We start from the raw sequence: 18,780 nt of genomic DNA, 5'->3' as shown, positions 1-18,780 counted from the left end.
TAACCAGGCATGTCAGACAGAAACCAGCCTTTAAAAGGTTCATCACAACTCCGAAGACAATGTAAATTGGCTAGGCTCCATATCAATATAGTAGCCCTATTTATCTAGACCCCGACATGGATAGTATTCATAGGCTACTTTGTTTAAAAAGTATATGGTGTATACAATATTCTCCGGGGTCGAGGTATAGTTTGATTTTTTTTTACCCAGACTCCAATGGGACATGTGTTATGGTGCGTTGCCATGGTATGTTCTCATGGCTTCTAGTCAGTTTATGCTGGATCATTGTCATTATCTAGAGCAGGTATTCCCAAACTGGGTGGCGCGCAATACCTTTGCTAGGTAAAAGCTCCACCTTATCTCAGCTCACTGGTCACCATATCAGCACCCACCGTAGCACGCGCTCCACCAGCTATATTTCACTGGTCACCCCCAAAGCCAATTCCTCCTGTGGCCGCCTTTCCTTCCAGTTCTCTGCTGCCAATGACTGGAACAAACTTCAAAAATCAATGAAGCTGGAGACTCATATCTCCATCACTAACTTTAAGCATCAGCTGTCAGAGCAGCTCACAGATCATTGCACCTGTACATAGCCCATCTGTAAATAGCCCATCCAACTACCTCATCCCCATATTGTTTTTGTTTTTTTCTCCTTTGCACCCCAGTATCTCTACTTGCACATCATCATCTGCACATCTATTGCTCCAGTGTTAAGCATTTAAATTGTAATTACTTTGCCACTATGGCCTATTTATTGCCGTACCTCCCTAATCTTAACTCATTTGCACACACTGTATATAGATTTTTTCTTTTGTGTTATTGACTGTACATTTGCTTATTCCATGTGAAACTCTGTGTTGTTTGTGTCGCACCGCTTTGCTTTATCTTGGCCAGGTCGCAGTTGTAAATGAGAACCTGTTCTCAATTGGCCTACCTGGTTAAATAAAAAATAAAAAATATGTGCAAAAGTACTCTCTTACAACTTGATGAAACCTTCACTCTTGCGCAGACGTTTAGAAACCAAACATGACAATTTGATAAATAAGCCACGTGAGTTTGAGCAAGAATTAAGACGACTTTCGAGTAGTAAGACATAAAAGCAACAGATACCATTCATAAGAAGGTGCTAGAAGCGTCTTATATGGTGAGCTACCGAGTGCCTAGGACAGGCAAGCCCCATGCTTATTTCTTCCTGCTACTGTGGATATGGCTGGACAACGTAGGGGGAAAAGGCCAAAAAAAACTATACAGACAATACCTTTATCAAAACAACACTGTTTCACGACACAGTGACATGGCAGGAGATGTTTTGAAACAATTACTGCTTTGCATACAAGCTAGTGAATTCTATGCCTTACAGCTGGATGAGTCAGACTTCGCAGGCCTGGCACAGCTCCTAGTATATGTCCGTTACATTTATGGGGGGGGTCAATTAAGGAAGATATCCTCTTCTGCAAACCACTGGAAACGAGGACAACAGGAGAGGATATTTAAAAAAAATACTGGACAGCTTTGTGATGTCAAATGGACTTTGGTGGCCGAGATGTGTTGGTATCTGTACTGATGGCGCAAAAGCCATGACAGTGAGATTTAGTGGAGTGGTAACGCACGTGCAAGAAGTTGCTCCCGATGCCACTCGGGTATACTGCAGCATCCACCGAGAGGCTCTTGCTACCAAGGGAATGCCTGACATCTTGAAAGACGTTTGACACTACAGTGAAAATTGTTAAAACTTTGTTAGAGCAAGGCCCCTGAACTCTTGTGTATTTTCTACACTATGCAATGACATGGGTAGCGACCATGTAATGCTTTTACAACATACAGAAATGTGCTGGTAATCAAGGGGCAAAGTATTGACACATTTTTTAATTGAGAGACAAGCTTAAAGTTTTTACTGACCATAATTTTCACTTGTCTGACCGCTTGTATGATGACAAGTTTCCTATCTGAGTGATGTTTTATCCTCGCCAGAATGATCTGAATCTAGGATTACAGGGACTCTCCGCAACTATATTTAATGTGCGGGACAAAATTGAGGCTACGATTAAGAAGTATCTAAGAGGTAAATAAGAGGTATCTGTACCTGAAAATATATGATGTGATTGATAGTTGGTATTCAGCAGTCATAAAAGTATGCCTTATTTACTTTGAAGAACTACGAAAATAGTGATTTGGTCAGACAGCAGCTCTGAGATGAGGAAATAAAATCAAAGTAAAACAAAAGTAATATACAAATCAACTGAAATATTTGATTAAAGTATGCCTGAAATAATGTGAATAAATGATGCTTAATAAGTGATACACAGTAATGGGCAGTCAACTACCACCATGGGACTTTTATTAATCATTTTATTCTGTGTTGTTACAGAATTCAACCAGATTCTGACAATGCATGTTGTGTTGTAGTGGCAGGAAGGTTGACAGTGAGGAAGGGAGAGAAAAGCTGACTGCAAAGCTCTACTGAGCTCACAAGGCAATAAAGTTATTTACTCTGCCCTCTGCTGGACATAACGGTTACAAACACTCTCCCAATAGTACATAGTCAAGCACAAGTGATATTTCAGGGAATTTAACATATGTAATAAACAAGACGTTTGAAATTATTTGCCAATCCATAAAACTTTTTTTTTATGTTTCCATTGTAATGTTTTGCTGTTCTTGTTACTTCCCGATGTAAGCAGTCAGTCATTGCAAGTGAATGACTAGTCCATTTCACAGTATACTACATAATTATAAAGACCATGGACAAAGTCCACTGTAACCAACAGAAGGCAATAATCAAGAAGCATCCACTCTGTCCAAGGAGTATCCACCCTGTGTGATAAGTACAGCGCAGTCTGAAAGTATTCAGACCCCTTGACTTTTCCCACATTTTGTTACGGCCTTATTCTAAAATTATTTAAATTGTATTTTTTTCTTCAAATCTACACACAATACCCAATTTGCAAAAACTGGATTTAAGAAATGGTTACAAATGTATTAAACTAAAATATCACATTTACATAAGTATTCAGACCTTTTACTCAGTACTTTTTGGGGGGGCAGCAGGTAGCCTAGTGGTTAGAGCGTTGGCACAGTAACAGAAAGGTTTGAATCGAATCCCTGAGCTGACAAGATAAAAAAAATAATCTTTCTGCCCCTGAACAAGGCAGTTAACCCACTGTTCCCCGGTAGGTCTTGTAAATAAGAATTTGTTCTTAACTGACTTGCCTAGTTAAATGAAGGTTAAAAATAAATAAATAAATACTTTGTTGAAGCTCATTTGGCAATGATTACAGCCTCGAGTATTCTTGGGTATGAAGCTACAAGCTTGGCACACCTGTATTTGGGGAGTTTCTCCCTTTCTTCTCTGCAGATCCTCTAAACAGTTGGATGGAGAGTGTTGCAGCACAGCAATTTTCAGGTCTCTCCAGAGATGTTAGATCAGGTTCAAGTCCAGGCTCTGGCTGTGCCACTCAAGAACATTCAAGCCACTCCTGCATTATCTTGGCTGTGTGCTTAGGGTCGTTGTCCTGTTGGAAGGCGAACTCTCACCCCAGTTTGACGTCCTGAGCTCTCTGCAGCAGGTTTTCATCAAAGATCTCTCTGTACTTTGCTCCGTTCATCTTTCCCTCGATCCTGACTAGTCCCAGAGCCTGCATAGAAAAACATTCACCACCATGCTTCGCCGTAGGGATGATGCCAGGTTTCCTCCAGACGTAATGCGTGGCATTCAGGCCAAATAGTTTCAATCTTGGTTTCATCAGACCAGAGAATCTTGTTTCTCATGGTCTGATAGTCCATTAGGTGTCATTTGGCAAACTCCAAGTGGGCTGTCATGTGCCTTTTACTGAGGAGTGGCTTCTATCTGGCCACTCTACCATAAAGGCATGATTGGCGGAGTGCGGCAGAGATTGTTGTCCTTCTGGAAGGTTCCCCCATCTCCACAGAGGAACTCCGGAGCTCTGTCAGAGGAACCATAGGGTTCTTGGTCACCTCCCTGACCAAGGCCCTTCTACTCCGATTGCTCAGTTTGGCCAGGCGGTCAGCTCTAAGAAAAGTCTTGGTGGTTCCAAACTTCTTCCATTTAAGAATGATGGAGGCCACTGTGTTCAATGCATTTTGTGGTACCCTTCCCCAGATCTGTGCTTTGACACAATCCTGACTAAGAGCTCTAGGGTACATTTCCTTTGACCTCATAGCTTGGTTTTTGCTCTGACATGCACTGTCAACTGCGGGACCTTACATAGACAGGTGTGCGTCTTTCCAAATCATGTCCAATTAATTTAATTTACAACAGGTGGACTCCAATCAAGTTGTAGAAACATCAAAGATGATCAATGGAAACAGGATGCACCTGAGCTCAATTTCGGGTATCATAGCAAAGGGTCTGAATAGTTATGTAAATAACTTTTTATTTTTAATACATTTGCAAAAAAATCAAAAACTTATTTTCACTTTGTCATTATGGGGTAGTGTGTGTAGACTGATGAGGGGGAAAAAACAATTTATTGCATTTTACAATAATGCTGTGACATAAAATGTGGAAAAAGTCACAGGGTCTGAATACTTTCCCTCTACACAACCCTCTAGGCCTCTAAGCCTTTAGGTTTACTATAATGGGCACAATTGTGAAGTTATCACAATGCTTTGTCTGACTATTCATTAATGTGAAGACTGTTGTATTATCAAATCAATTCTCTGTACTTATTATGTGATTAAACTAATCATGTAAACTTTAACTAGGAAGTTGGGGCACCACGGGAAAATGTTTATAGTCTCTAATTCCCAAATTAACTGTTCAGATATTTTCATAGCTTATCGATTAGTCATTCTCATCTGAATGTTGCACCCGTTGGATATCTGCAAGAACCCTAGTCTCCATAATGAATCAGCTATATACAAATTGGCTAAATTATTTATTTACTAACTAACTAAAATCACAGAAATACAAAAACAAACAATACAGTTATTGGTTATTAACACAATGCATTGATAAGTCCCTAGTGGGCTAAACCGCTATGACGGCTTGGTAGACAATGGAAAGGAGTGGGGACGGATAAAGAGCAGGAAAGACAAAATGGATTCACTACACACAGTTGATAATTATATTAATTGAAATGCTAATCCTTTGCACATGAACGGCCGCTCATTCAAAAATAATTGCAATGTATTTATTTACGCCCTTATGTCGTTGTCTTCTCTGTTTCTAATCGGAGAGTCTCTGGTTAACTTCCCCAGAAGTCACAATGTCTTTCGTGGTTGTGGCTTTCTCAGCGGCTCTGGATAGTGTCTGTTGTAATGGCTTTGTCAGGCGTACAGATGGTTGTTCCATAGGATAGTTGCTTCTGCGGTTGTCGGTATTCTCGTACTAGATTTACGTAATTTCCAGCTGCAGACTAGTAATTCTACGTCTAGGATTTGCTTTTATTCTGTAGTGATCCATAGTCTTAGAGTTTAACCTTATCCAGCCGTGTAGCCAACACTACACGCTGTCTGGTGTCCTGGGCCTATAGAGTTGTAGTTCTTAACCATTTCAACATGTAGCGTCAGCTCCATGTTTTCTAGTCTAATGTAAATTTCGGAAGGAGTGGGTTTTATACTCACTGAGAAAAGTGCAGTCCATGACACCGACGCAATGTCTATGCTCACTTGGCCATGGCCACTGACTTGGTTAACTTTATATGAAAACACATATTTTCTCATTTAAAGGTTAACATCACATTACATCTTTTCACAAATAGTTCCATGTTTAATCACATACGTTTCACAATATTTAGATGTAAACCCCATAATTAAGTGTACACAACCAAAGACACAGTAATGACTGTTTCCTGTCCTTCATGAGATCACCAAATGAAACACACTCGTCATGACTGTCCCTTAAGTGTCCACAGACCACTCCCACATTCTCAAAAATATAAATATTGTTTAATTATTCAAAACTTTTGATGTCCAAGGGTCTCTCTGTGTTCCACAGTTTGCATTCCAAACTTAAACACGACAGAGCATAGAGGCCAGGCCGTGTGTTTTATGACCACCATAAAACAGCCGACTTCCCGCTCTCCCCCTCTACGAGAACGCTGTAGAGAGGACCCGCTGTAACATGATCCTTCAGATCGTCACAGGAGACTTATGACAACTTATGGCTAGTTAGGAGACAAAATGATTCCGTTATCACTAGCTATTGACTAAAGGCAAAAAAACGAAAATATATTCAGACTTTTGACATGTTTATTACTCTCCATTCCATTTTCGTCATGAGTCAACACACCTTGTTCAAAAGGTAAAATCTTTCTGGCCGCCATTCAATATGATCAGCAACACCACGCAGTGTCGTTGTCATAATGATATTACCCTATTGAGAAGAGACCTTAGATATATAATGAGTCTTAGATCTCGTGTGCTGTGGGTTGGTCGGTCAGTTAAGGCCACCGTATTTGGCACATGCCATCCCATGTTTTTCGAGGGATGAAATCCCAATCTTCTACACCGTTTCTCCTCTGTCAGTCTGCCCTTCATTCATACCCGTCGCTGTCGATAAAATATGATTTACTCTACTGCAGAAAGCAGGCCTCTCCTACCTTGAGGTTGCCGGCCATCTTGCGTAGGAAACTGAAGGTGCGCACAAAAGGGCCGCCTGTCACCTCCTCCTGGGCCTCGTCTCTCGTGACCTCCGTCCAGCTTCCCTCTCTCCCCCAGAGCAGAAGACCCAGGTCCCTATCCACACTGAGGGAGAGGAGAACATTAAAAGATAAAGAGGGAAAAGGACAGGAAAGTTTGACAAAGAAAAGAGAGAGATGACATGACAGTTTGTAAGAGAGGACGCAAGGATGACAAGAAAGGGAAGAATTACAGAGAGGAAAGAGGAACAGAAGACATGAAAGATGATTAGAGGAAGGAGCAGGACAGTAAAGGGAATGATTAAAGAGAAGAGAGAGGAAGTGAGAAAAATGGAGAGGTAGAGAAAGAATGGAGTGCCAGATTGCATATATTGACGGTCATTTAATAACAACATGGGACATGCAACTATAAAATGCACCATGACTTCCATGATAACAGGAAACACAGCCAGAATTGAGACTGACAGGTCTAGCATGGTTATGGCTGTTTGCTAAAGGAAACAGATCCAAAATGGCGACCTCCTTGCATGAAAGGGAAAACGGGGAGAAAGGCAACTCACCTCTGTGTGGATCCTCCAATTTGACTGTAGGGTAAAGTCTCTGGAACACACAGATCAGAAGACACTCACACTGACACCTTCCTAAACACTCCCCACAGCTTACAACTCAATAACCAGTACGCAAAGAACAAGGCAGAAATAAAAAATATTTAAAATATAAATAAAAAAAGTAGGTAAATGTCCCATTCACCTGATGCTCATTCAAGGGCTTCACTGCTATTTATAACCAAGAATAAACTAGCCAAGCACAAATAGTAAGTTATGAGAGTGAAAGAGACACAGACAGTAGCCTATAGGCAACTGAGTTTGATAACACAGATTAGACGAGAGGGATAAGGCGAGAATGATAGAAGAAATTACAGTAAAACAGTTGGTCATCCAAGCAGTGTGTTAAAATGGAGGAATTGAAGTGGAGGAGACTAGTAGAGAGCGAGAGAATAGAGATGGGAGAGGTAGCAGTAGAAATGGAGGCTCTGCTATGAAGCTGGTACTGGGGATAACAGGACCAGAGCCCAGACAGAACAAACACAGGAAGAGCGCTTCCGCATTGCTGCACATACACACAGAGATGGAGGCACACACACAGATGGAGGCACACACACAGAGATGGAGGCACACACACACAAAAACCCTCAGAGAAACACTGACACACATTGACAAACACAAACCCTTAAGAAATAAAGACTGAAGCATACACATGCACTGAAAAACAAAAAAAGACACACACCAACTGAGAAACATACTGTACACATAAACAGTGAAAAACAGACACTCAGATACTGAGTAAAAACCTGACAAACATACATGCAGAAACTGACAATCAATGACAAACAAAAACAAGCATGCATTTAGTGCAAATTACAAAACCCAATTATGATAATTAAATACACCCACATATAAATGTACAAAAATGATCCAACCATTGTAAACAAAACAAGAAGGCACAGTAAGACAGGGCATTTACACACAAACACATGTACATTCACTCCGTCTATTAAAACGCATGCACGCACACACAGCTATTGACTGACACTGGCGTACTGTCCAACTTGAGCCCGATTCAGAGCAAAACAAAGACTGACAAAGTGTGCGTGTGTCTAGATACTATACAGACCGCATAAAAAAGGCAAGAAAGACGTTTTGCAGTCAGAGGAGTGTTTGGGAAGAGTAAGGAGTTTATCGACTTACTAACATCTAGAGAAGGCTACAAGGATACATTCTGCCCAGCAAACAGTTAAACCATCTACTTTAGAACTTCAAGTAACATTCCTTGGCTGCAGTCCAGTTCTCTACCCTTCTCCACTAAGTCTCCTCTTCACGTGCTGAATTTAAAAGGAATGGACGGGTGTAAGAAATCTGGGAGAAACGAGGGTACACTTTAGGGTGTAGGAATACAGAATAGGATCACTTGCAGCCTATGTGACACCTTCAACCATTTTAACTTGTCTGACCCCGGGTTGTGTTCATTAAGGCACACAACAGAAAACATTTTGGAACAGGAAACAAAAATCGGTGTTTCTTATTGGACAGTTCCAGGTAGTCCCTCCCCGTTTCAGTCCGTTTTCTTTATTTGGTGCGTAATGAACACGATCCAGGCATGTAGCGTAGGCTTACCGTAGCAGTTGGAGCCTGGTCGGAGGCCCGTGCTGGGAGGGTTGCTGCGACGAACCACACTGAGGGTTGGGGCCGACGCACTGCAGCCCTGCAGCTGGTTGGACTGTTCCTATTTTAATTAAGCACATATTACACACAATTAGCGATTAGCATTGAACTGCTCCTGTGACCCAACAAGAAGTTATACTTCGGGTTTTAGTGGAGGGTGAATGCACGTAAACAGCATTTACTCACCTTTTTATTAAGTAAATAGTGCTTAAGCACCTATCACGCTAAATTAACGTTGAGGGCATTTACGTTACTTACTATTCATCTCAAGGTTCACCATTGACGAACCTTAGCTACACTACATCAAATCAAATTTTATTGGTCACATACACATGGTTAGCAGATGTTATTGCGAGTGTAGCGAAATGCTTGTGCTTCTTGTTCCGTCAGTGCAGCAATATCTAACAATTCCACAACAAATACCTAAAACACACAAATCTAAGTAAAGGAATGGAATAAGAATATCTAAATATATGGATGAGCAATGAAAGAGCTGTATAGAATACAGTATAGATATGAGATGACTATGCAAGATATGTGAACATAATTAAAGTGGCATTATTAAAGTGACTAGTGTTCCATTTATTCAAGTTGCCAATGATATCAAGTCTGTGTGTAGACAGCAGCCTCTCTGTGCTAGTGATGGCTGTTTAACAGTCTGATGGCCTTGAGATAGAAGCTGTTTTCAGTCTCTCGGTCCCAGCTTTGATGCACCTGTACTGACCTCGCCGTCTGGTTGGTAGCGGGGTGAACAGGCAGTGGCTCGGGTGGTTGTCCTTGATTATCTTTTTGGCCTTCCTGTGACATCGGTGCCTTAGGTGTCCTGGAGGGCAGGTATTTTTCCCCCGGGGAGAAATTGTGCAGACCGCACCACCCTCTGGAGAGCCCTGCGGTTATGGGCGGGGCAGTTGCCATACCAGGCAGTGATACAGCCCGACAGGATGCTCTCAATTGTGCATCTAAAAGTTAGTGAGGGTTTTAGGTGACAAGCCACATTTCTTCAGCTTCCCGAGGTTGAAGAGGTTCTGTTGTGCCTTCTTCACCACACTATCTGTGCGTGGACCATTTGGTTGTGATGTGTACGCTGAGAAACCTAAAACTTTCCACCTTCTCCATTGCTGTCCCGTTGATGTGGATAGGGGGGTGCTCCCTCTGCTGTTTCCTGAAGTTGACAATCATCTTTGAGTGAGGTAATTTTCCTGTCACCACACAGAGCCCTCACCTCCTCCCTGTAGGCTGTGTCGTCGTTGTATGTAATCAAGCCTACTACTGTAGTGTCGTCTGCAAACTTGATGGTTGAGTTGGAGGCGTGCATGGCCACGCAGTCATGGGTGAACAGGGAGTACGGGAGGGGGCTGAGCACGCACCTTTGTGGGGCCCCAGTATTGAGGATCAGCGAAGTGGACATGTTCCCTACCATCACCACCTGGGGGCAGCCTGTCAGGCTTTCCAGGACCCAATTGCACAGGGTGTGGTTGAGACCCAGGGCCTCAAGCTTAATGATGAGCTTGGAGGGTACTATGGTGTTGAATGCTGAGCTAGTGTCAATGAACAGCATTCTTACATAGGTATTCCTCTTGTCCAGATGGGATAGGGCAGTGTGATGGTGATTGCATCATCTGTGGACCTATTGGGGTAGTAAGCAAATTGAAGTGGGTCTAGGGTGACAGGTAAGGTGGAGGTGATATGATCCTTGACTTGTCTCTCAAAGCACTTCATGATGACAGTGAGTGCTACGGGGCGATAGTCATTTAGTTCAGTTGCCTTTGCATTCTTGGGTACAGGAACAATGGTGGCCATCTTGAAGCATGTGGGGACAGCAGACTGGGATAGGGAGAGACTGAATATGTCCATAAACACACCAGCCAGCTGGTCTGTGCATGCTCTGCGGACGTGGCAAGGGATACCGTCTGGGTCAGCAGCCTTGCGAGGGTTAACACGTTTAAATTACTCACGTTGGCCACGGAGAAGGAGAGCCCACAGTCCTTGGTAGCAGGCCGCGTCGGTGGCACTGTATTATCCTCAAAGCAGGCAAAGGTGTTTAGTTTGCCTAGAAGCAAGACGGTGTCCATGACATGGCTGGTTTTCCTTTTGTAGTCCGTGATTGTCTGTAGACTCTGCCACATACGTCTCGTGTCTGAGCCGTTGAATTGCGACTCCACTTTGTCTCTATACTGACATTTTGCTTGTTTGATTGCCTTGCGGAGGGAATAACTACACTGTTTGTATTCGGGCATATTCCCAGTCACCTTTCCATGGTTAAATGCTTTGAGTTTTGCGCGAATGCTGCCATCTAGCCATGGTTTCTGGTTAGTGTAGGTTTTAATATAGTCACAGTGGGTAAAACATATCCTAAACTCTTCCGTATAAACTCACTCACCGAATCAGAGTTTATGTCAATATTATTCTCTGAGGCTACCCGGAACATAGCTCATTCCACAACTTTCATAGCATTGAAAGTCTCTATGGTTTTCTCAAAACATGCATCTTCATTCAGACTGAATAAAAGCCTGCTAGTCCAATCCCACAACCCGGGCTCGCTGATTCACAGGCTCACCTCCAATACGGAGTAGTGCTGCAGATCGGACCCTGCCTCCTCCTCCGTGAGGGAAGACAAGGAGCCCTCCTGAGTGATGGGGTTCCTGCCCACTCGCCGGACGCCCAGCGCCACTCCCAGAACCTTCTCCATCTCCTCCGGATCCAGGTTCTCCAGACTCACACTAAGGGAAGAATCAGTTCAATTTAACTTTATTTATCCCTTAGACAGGCATTGTCAGTTTACACATATAAATATCAAAATCCTCCATAGATACATACCAACACTTCTCAATAAAATACAACCCCTGCAACAATATTAGTAGAATACAAGTAGAGAGAAGAGGGATCAGAGAGAAAGGGAAAATGTTTCCAACCAACTTTGACCCCTACACTTCTACCTCTTCTGTAAAGAAAGTATCCACACACATACACACTCCCATTCACTAGTTACCACTCACTATAGTTGCAGATGAGAGGTTGTTTCCATAACTCCTGGTACGTATCAAGGCAATGAGGGTTGACTGACACTGTCCCACACAGCTGTGTGTGTTGTGGTTGTAACACTGTCTGACTGGACATGTCGCTCTGTGTGTGTGTGTGTGTTTATTTGAGAGGAGGGGAGAGATGTCCAAGGATGACAGTGCCAGTACAATGGCCACTCTCAGGGTGGTGTGTGTGTGTCAGAGAGAGGGAGGGTGACCGTACCAGTTTGAGATTGAATACATGTGCTTATATGTGTGTGAATCTGGACACTGTGGACACACTGAACACTGCTCATTCTCTTCCCAAGACAGGGCCGTTATTGGATAAACCACTGTTTAACCAACCCTTCGGTTTTTACCAGTCATATCAACAAGCTTTCATCAAGGTTTGTGCCACATAATGATTGACTTTGTACCTACCGCCCACAGAAATGTGCTATTGTCAGGTCAATAACATTGTAAATGAGGTGAAAAAGAGGCTGGAGGGAGAGACGTAGAGACAGTCTCGTCAACTAAAGAGGTATTAAAGCATTTTTGAATATCGAGAAAGAGAGAATAAAAGAGCGTGAAAGAAAGATAGTGAGTAGGGGGTTAACTATCAGTGAGCATTGAGCAGTCCCTCCAGGATTCCGCAATCATACAATAAGAGGGCTCGCAATTTCCACCAATCACTGCACCGCATAATGTGGTTCAATCAAGCCAGTGAATCGCCACATGTCAACAAATGTCCCCCCTTGTCAGCGCATTTTCGCAACACCTTCGATACAATCATTGCATATCGCCATGGAAAAAGTCCAAATTGATGCAGCAAAATCAAGCATTTTTACCCTCAAATGTCATAAAAAAATCCCTGGAGGGACTGCTTGAAATTCACGTGAATACGGCTTTCAAATAAATCATGATGTTGATAGAATTATATATATTTTTTTTCTACCCCTTTTTCGTGATATCTAATTGGTGGTTACAGTCTTGTCCCATCGCTGAAACTCCCCTACGGACTCAGGAGAGGTGAAGGTCGAGAGCCATGCATCCTCCGAAAAGACCCTGCCTAGCCGCACTGCTTCTTGACACACTGCTTGCTTCACCCGTAAGCCAGCCACATCAATGTGTCAGAGGAAACACCGCCCAGCTGGCAACCAAAGTCAGATTACAGGCACCCGGCCTGCCACAAGGAGTCGCTGAAGCGCGATGGGACAAGGAAATCCCGGCCGACCAAACCCTCCCCTAAACCGGACGACGCTGGGCCAATTGTACGCCAATTGAGTCCCCCGATCATGACTGGCTGTGACACAGCATGGGATCTAACCCGGGTCTGTAGTGGATGTTGATAGATTTGACTGTAGATTTGGGTGTCAACATGTGATTTAAGAGGGTGTGAATAAGAGTGTCTTTTAACTTACTATAATGTAGTTATGTGGTGGGACTGGGTACTGTGACAGTAAAACATTTCCATTGCTTATGTATAATAGATTGTAAAGAAAGATTGTACTGTAAATGTCTAAAATGTAAACATAAGGATTCCCAAATAGAACTGTATGTTTAGGGCACCCCCTACCTGTGGTTGTCGCTGGGCTCCATCCCCTGCTGCTGCACTGTCACCACAGCCCCGGGCTCCCAGCTATGCCTCCTCCAGGGGTCCAGGTGGGTGAGGTGACGAGTGGCTGGAGAACGCAGGGTCACCCCTCCGGACCCTCCAATCCCCTTCACCCCAGGTCCTGGAGAGCATGGTGGGGAGGGGTACGGGGAACAGGGGGGGGCGGGTGGTGTGGTAAAGGAAAAGGGCGGGAAAGCTGGTGGGTGGGCGTCGAGGGAGGAGGGAGGGATGGTCGGCATCTAGAGGGGTTAAAGTAAGAGAGGGATACAGTGAGAACTCATACTGTTCACTAGGGTTGGGCGATGTCAATCTCCATAGAAGGAATGTGGACAGGTTATTGGCCATGTGGTTTTTAACATAATTTATTTCTTAATAAGCTTAAACTTGTCATTTTCTATAGGCTATTGATATTGTTTGTTCTCTCTCATTATTAGTCCCCTGGCTACCTTAAATGTTGGGTCTATTGAAATAAAAGATGCAACTTCCATTCATTGTTTGATTGAGAGAAAGCCATGCATAAAATGATGAAGTGTAGCCCTCAGTCATTCATATACTGAAGAGAGTGAATGGAATATAGGCAAAAATGTTTAAGTTAAACAAGCCTAAACCCCATGCATCTGACAGAGAGAAACAAGATTTTCTGACTGGATATTTAGCATTGCTTTGGTGGAATTCTCCACTAAGTCTCTTGAAATAGACTATAGCAAATAGGCAAATTACTCTGAATATCACTTGGGTGCTGCCCTGCAATGCGATGAGACTCATTTCTTCTTTACTGCGGGCACTAGTCAAGTTCAAATAGGCTAAACTACCGTCTGTCACCATCGACGATGGTTATCAATCATCATCATCAATAGACCATGCTATAGTAATGTCGCCCAACCCTCTGTGCACTACAACATTTTCAGACACAGAAAAAGACAGACAGTTGTACCCTGTGGATCAGGTTTCTCAGGGCCCATACTCCAGAGGAGAATAGTTCACTGCTCCCCCACAGGTCAAAGGATGTCATGATCAATTCAAACTTCCACCTTGACTGGCCCTAGGACAACAAAAATACAAAAAAAGTGGATATGAGTGACTAATATTATACAGATAACCACTACAGAGGAGAAAATGTCATGTTTAACAGTGGTTGGCTGTTAACATGTCAGGAGCAAACCTGTTGGGGCATTATGCACATACAAAGCTTTCCCTCACCTTCCATTTGGCAAATCTGACCATAAAAAAACTATCCTCCCGATTCCTGGTTACAAGGAAAAACACAAACATATCAATGATGTTGCTCTTGCTGCGGGCGATTCCCTGATCTACCTCTACGCAGACGACACCATTCTGTATACTTCCGGCCCTTCCTTGGACACTGTCCTATCTAACCTCCAAACAAGCTTCAACGCCATACAACACTCCTTCCGTTGCCTCCAACTGCTCTTAAACGCTAGTAAAACCAAATGCATGCTTTTCAACCGTTCGCTGCCTGCAACCGCACACCCGACTAGCATCACCACCCTGGATGGTTCTGACCTAGAATGTGAACATCTATAAGTACCTAGGTGTCTGGCTAGACTGTAAACTCTCCTTCCAGACTCATATCAAACATCTCCAATCTAAAATCTAATCTAGAGTCGGCTTTCTATTCCGCAACAAAGCCTCCTTCACTCACGCCGCCAAACTTACCCTAGTAAAACTGACTATCCTACCGATCCTCGACTTCGGCAATGTCATCTACAAAATAGCTTCCAATACTCTACTCAGCAAACTGGATGCAGTTTATCACAGTGCCATCCGTTTTGCTCTAGTCGGCTGGCCCTCGCTACATATTCATCGCCAGACCCACTGGCTCCAGGTCATCTACAAGTCCCTGCTAGGTAAAGCTCCGCCTTATCTCAGTTCACTGGTCACGATGGCAACACCCACCCGTAGCACGCGCTCCAGCAGGTGTATCTCACTGATCATCCCTAAAGCCAACACCTGTGGCCGCCTTTCGTTCCAGTTCTCTGCTGCATGTGACTGGAACGAATTGCAAAAATCGCTGAAGTTGGAGACTTTTATCTCCCTCACCAACTTCACACATCTGCTATCTGAGCAGCTAACCGATCGCTGCAGCTGTACATAGTCTATCGGTAAATAGCCCACCCAATTTACCTACCTCATCCCCATACTGTTTATATTTATTTACTTTTCTGCTCTTTTGCACACCAGTATCTCTACCTGTACATGATCATCTGATCATTTATCACTCCAGTGTTAATCTGCAAAATTGTAATTATTCGCCTACCTCCTCATGCCTTTTGCACACAATGTATATAGACTCTCTTTTTTTTCTTTTTTTTCTACTGTGTTATTGACTTGTTAATTGTTTACTCCATGTGTAACTCTGTGTTGTCTGTTCACACTGCTATGCCAGGTCGCAGTTGTAAATGAGAACTTGTTCTCAACTAGCCTACCTGGTTAAATAAAGGTGAAAAAAAAGTAAGGAAGTACCAGCTCAATACAGAAGTGGTCTGATTAAGTACATAATAATAGTACTTAATAAGTGCATTGACATCATCGTCCCCACAGTGTATGTACGTATATATCATAACCCAAAGCCCTGGATTACAGGCAACATCAGCACTGAGTTTAAGGCTAGAGCTGCCGCTTTCAAGGAGCAGGACACTAATCCGGACTACCGACCCGCAACACTCACATCTGTAGCCATGAAATGCTTTGAAAGGCTGATCATGGATCACTTCAACACCATCATCCCAGACACTCTGGACTCACTCCAATTCACATACCGCCCCAACAGATCCCCAGATGACGCAAATCTCTATTGCACTCCACACTGCCCTCTCCCACCTGGACAAGAGGAACACCTACGTAAGAAAGCTGTTCAGAGTTCAACACCATAGTACCCTCCAAGCTCATCACTAAGCTCAGGACCCTGGGACTGAACACCTCCGCCTGCAACTGGATCCTGGACTTCCCGACAGGCTGCCCCCAGGTGGTGAGGGTAGGCAACAACTCATACCCCATGCTAACCCTCAACATGGGGCCCCTCAGGGGTGTGTGCTTAGTCCCCTCCTGTACTCCCTGTTCACCCAGGACTGCGTGGTCGCACACGACTCCAACAGCATCATTAAGTTTGATGACGACATGGTGGTTGTCCTGATCACCGATGTGACGGCCTATAGGGAGGTCAGTGACCCTATCAGTGTGGTACCAGGACAACAACCTCTCCCTCAACGTCAGCAAGACAAAGGAGCTGATCATGTAAACAGAGGGTCGAGCATGCCCCATCCACATCGACGGGGCTATAATTGGAGCGGGTCAAGAGATTCCTCAGGTGTCCACAACACTGAGGAATTATCATGGTCCACACTAGGGATGGGCATTTGAAATATTTTGATTGTTCGAGTATTTGCATGTTTTTCTTCCAGTACTCAAATATTTTTAGAACACAAGGTCCGCACTGGAAAAATATGTCAACAGTGTGCAACAATTTATTTTTACCCTCACAGGTAAATCCGAATTGCATCATATACACTACCGTTCAAAAGTATGGGGTCACTTAGAAATGTCCTTGGTTTGAAAGAAAATCACATTTTATGTCCATTAAAATGACAGCAAATTGATCAGAAATACAGTGTAGACATTGTTAATGTTGTAAATGACTATTGTAGCTGGAAATGGCTGATTTTCTATGGAATATCTACATAGGCGTACAGAGGCCCATTATCAGCAACCATCACTCCTGTGTTCCAATGGCACGTTGTGTTAGCTAATCCAAGTTTATCATTTCAAAAAGGCTAATTGATCATTAGAAAACCCTTTTGCAATTATGTTAGCTTGGCTGAAAACTGTTGTTCTGATTAAAGAAGCAATAAAACTGTCCTTCTTTAGACTAGTTGAGTATCTGGAGCACCAGCATTTGTGGGTTCGATTACAGGCTCAAAATGGACAGAAACAAATAACTTTCTTCTGACAGTCTATTCTTGTTCTGAGAAATTAAGCCTATTCCATTGCTAAGAAACTGAAGATCTTGTACAACGCTGTGTACAACTCCCTTCACAGAACAGCACAAACTGGCTCTAACCAGAATATAAAGAGGAGTGGGAGGCCCCAGTGCACAACTGAGCAAGAAGACAAGTACATTAGAGTGTTTAGTTTGAGAAACAGAGGAAGTTGGGCCTACGTGGAGGAACAGTAAACTGATCAAAAAAAGAAACCTCCCTTTTTCAGGACATTGATTTCAAAGATCATTCATAAAAATACAAATAACTTAATGGATCTTCATTGTAAAGGGTTTAAACACTGTTTCCCATGCTTGTTCAAGCATAAACAATTAATGAACATGCACCTGTGGAACTGTTATTACGACACTAACAGCGTACAGACGGTAGGCAATTAAGGTCACAGTTATTAAAACTTAGGACACTAAAGAGGCCTTTCTACTGATTCTGAAAAACACCAAAATAAAGATGTCCAGGGTCCCTGCTCATCTGCATGAACATGCCTTAGGCATGCTGCAAGGAGGCATGAGGACTGCAGATGTGGCCAGGGAAATAAATTGCAAGGTCTGTACTGTGAGACGTCTAAGACAGTGCTACAGGGAGACAGGACGGACAGCTGATCATCCTCGCAGTGGCAGACCACGTGTAACAACACCTGCACAGGATCGGTACATCCGAACATCACACCTGCGGGACAGGTATTGGATGGCAACAACAACTGCCCAAGTTATACCAGGAAGGCACAAGACTGTCCACAATAGGCTGAGAGAGGCTGGACTGAGGGCTTGCAGGCCTGTTGTAAGGCAGGTCCGACATCACTGGGGACAAACCCACTGTCGCTGGACCAGACAGGACTGGCAAAAAGTGCTCTTCACTGACGAGTCGCGGTTTTGTCTCACCAGGGGTATTGGTCGGATTCACGTTTATCGTCGAAGGAATGAGCATTACACCAAGGCCTGTACTCTGGAGTGGGATCGATTTGGAGGTGGAGGGTCTGTCATGGTCTGAGGCGGTGTGTCACAGCATCATCGGACTGAGCTTGTCATTGCAGGCAATCTCAACGCTGTGTGTTACAGGGAAGACATCCTCCTCCCTCATGTGGTACCCTTCCTGCAGGCTCATCCTGACATGACACTGCCACCAGCCATACTGCTCATTCTGTGAGCGATTTCCTGCAAGACAGGAATGTCAGTGTTCTGCCATGGCCAGCGAAGAGCCTGGATCTCAATCCTATTGAGCACGTCTGGAACCTGTTGGATCGGAGGGTGAGGGCCATTCCCCCCAGAAATGTCTGGGAACTTGCAGGTGCCTTGGTGGAAGAGCGGGGTAATATCTCACAGCAAGAAC

The 18,780-nt window shown here is 43.7% G+C and overlaps 1 protein-coding gene across 3 annotated transcripts in view; it reads right to left on the bottom strand.

Annotated features, from left to right (window-relative positions):
* The window catches only part of LOC139373545 (rho guanine nucleotide exchange factor 2-like), a 97,587-nt gene that overhangs the window by 62,962 nt on the left and 15,845 nt on the right, over positions 1-18,780 (bottom strand). Inside the window, exons 2-6 of one of the 3 annotated variants that reach the window (XM_071114175.1) lie at positions 13,400-13,677; positions 11,382-11,544; positions 8,777-8,885; positions 7,163-7,202; positions 6,564-6,708 (exon numbers count right to left, since the gene is read on the bottom strand). In XM_071114175.1, the coding sequence (XP_070970276.1) occupies positions 6,564-6,708; positions 7,163-7,202; positions 8,777-8,885; positions 11,382-11,544; positions 13,400-13,677 (735 nt within the window). Of the gene's footprint in view, positions 1-6,563; positions 6,709-7,162; positions 7,203-7,352; positions 7,439-8,776; positions 8,886-11,381; positions 11,545-11,820; positions 11,880-13,399; positions 13,678-18,780 lie in introns of those variants that run through there. The other 2 variants (XM_071114176.1, XM_071114179.1) reach the window with 2 other exon arrangements.

The sequence above is a fragment of the Oncorhynchus clarkii genome, chromosome 18 (assembly GCF_045791955.1).
Source record: "Oncorhynchus clarkii lewisi isolate Uvic-CL-2024 chromosome 18, UVic_Ocla_1.0, whole genome shotgun sequence".
NCBI classification, from domain to species: Eukaryota; Metazoa; Chordata; class Actinopteri; order Salmoniformes; family Salmonidae; genus Oncorhynchus; species Oncorhynchus clarkii.
This window is presented reverse-complemented; position numbering and strand designations above follow the sequence as displayed.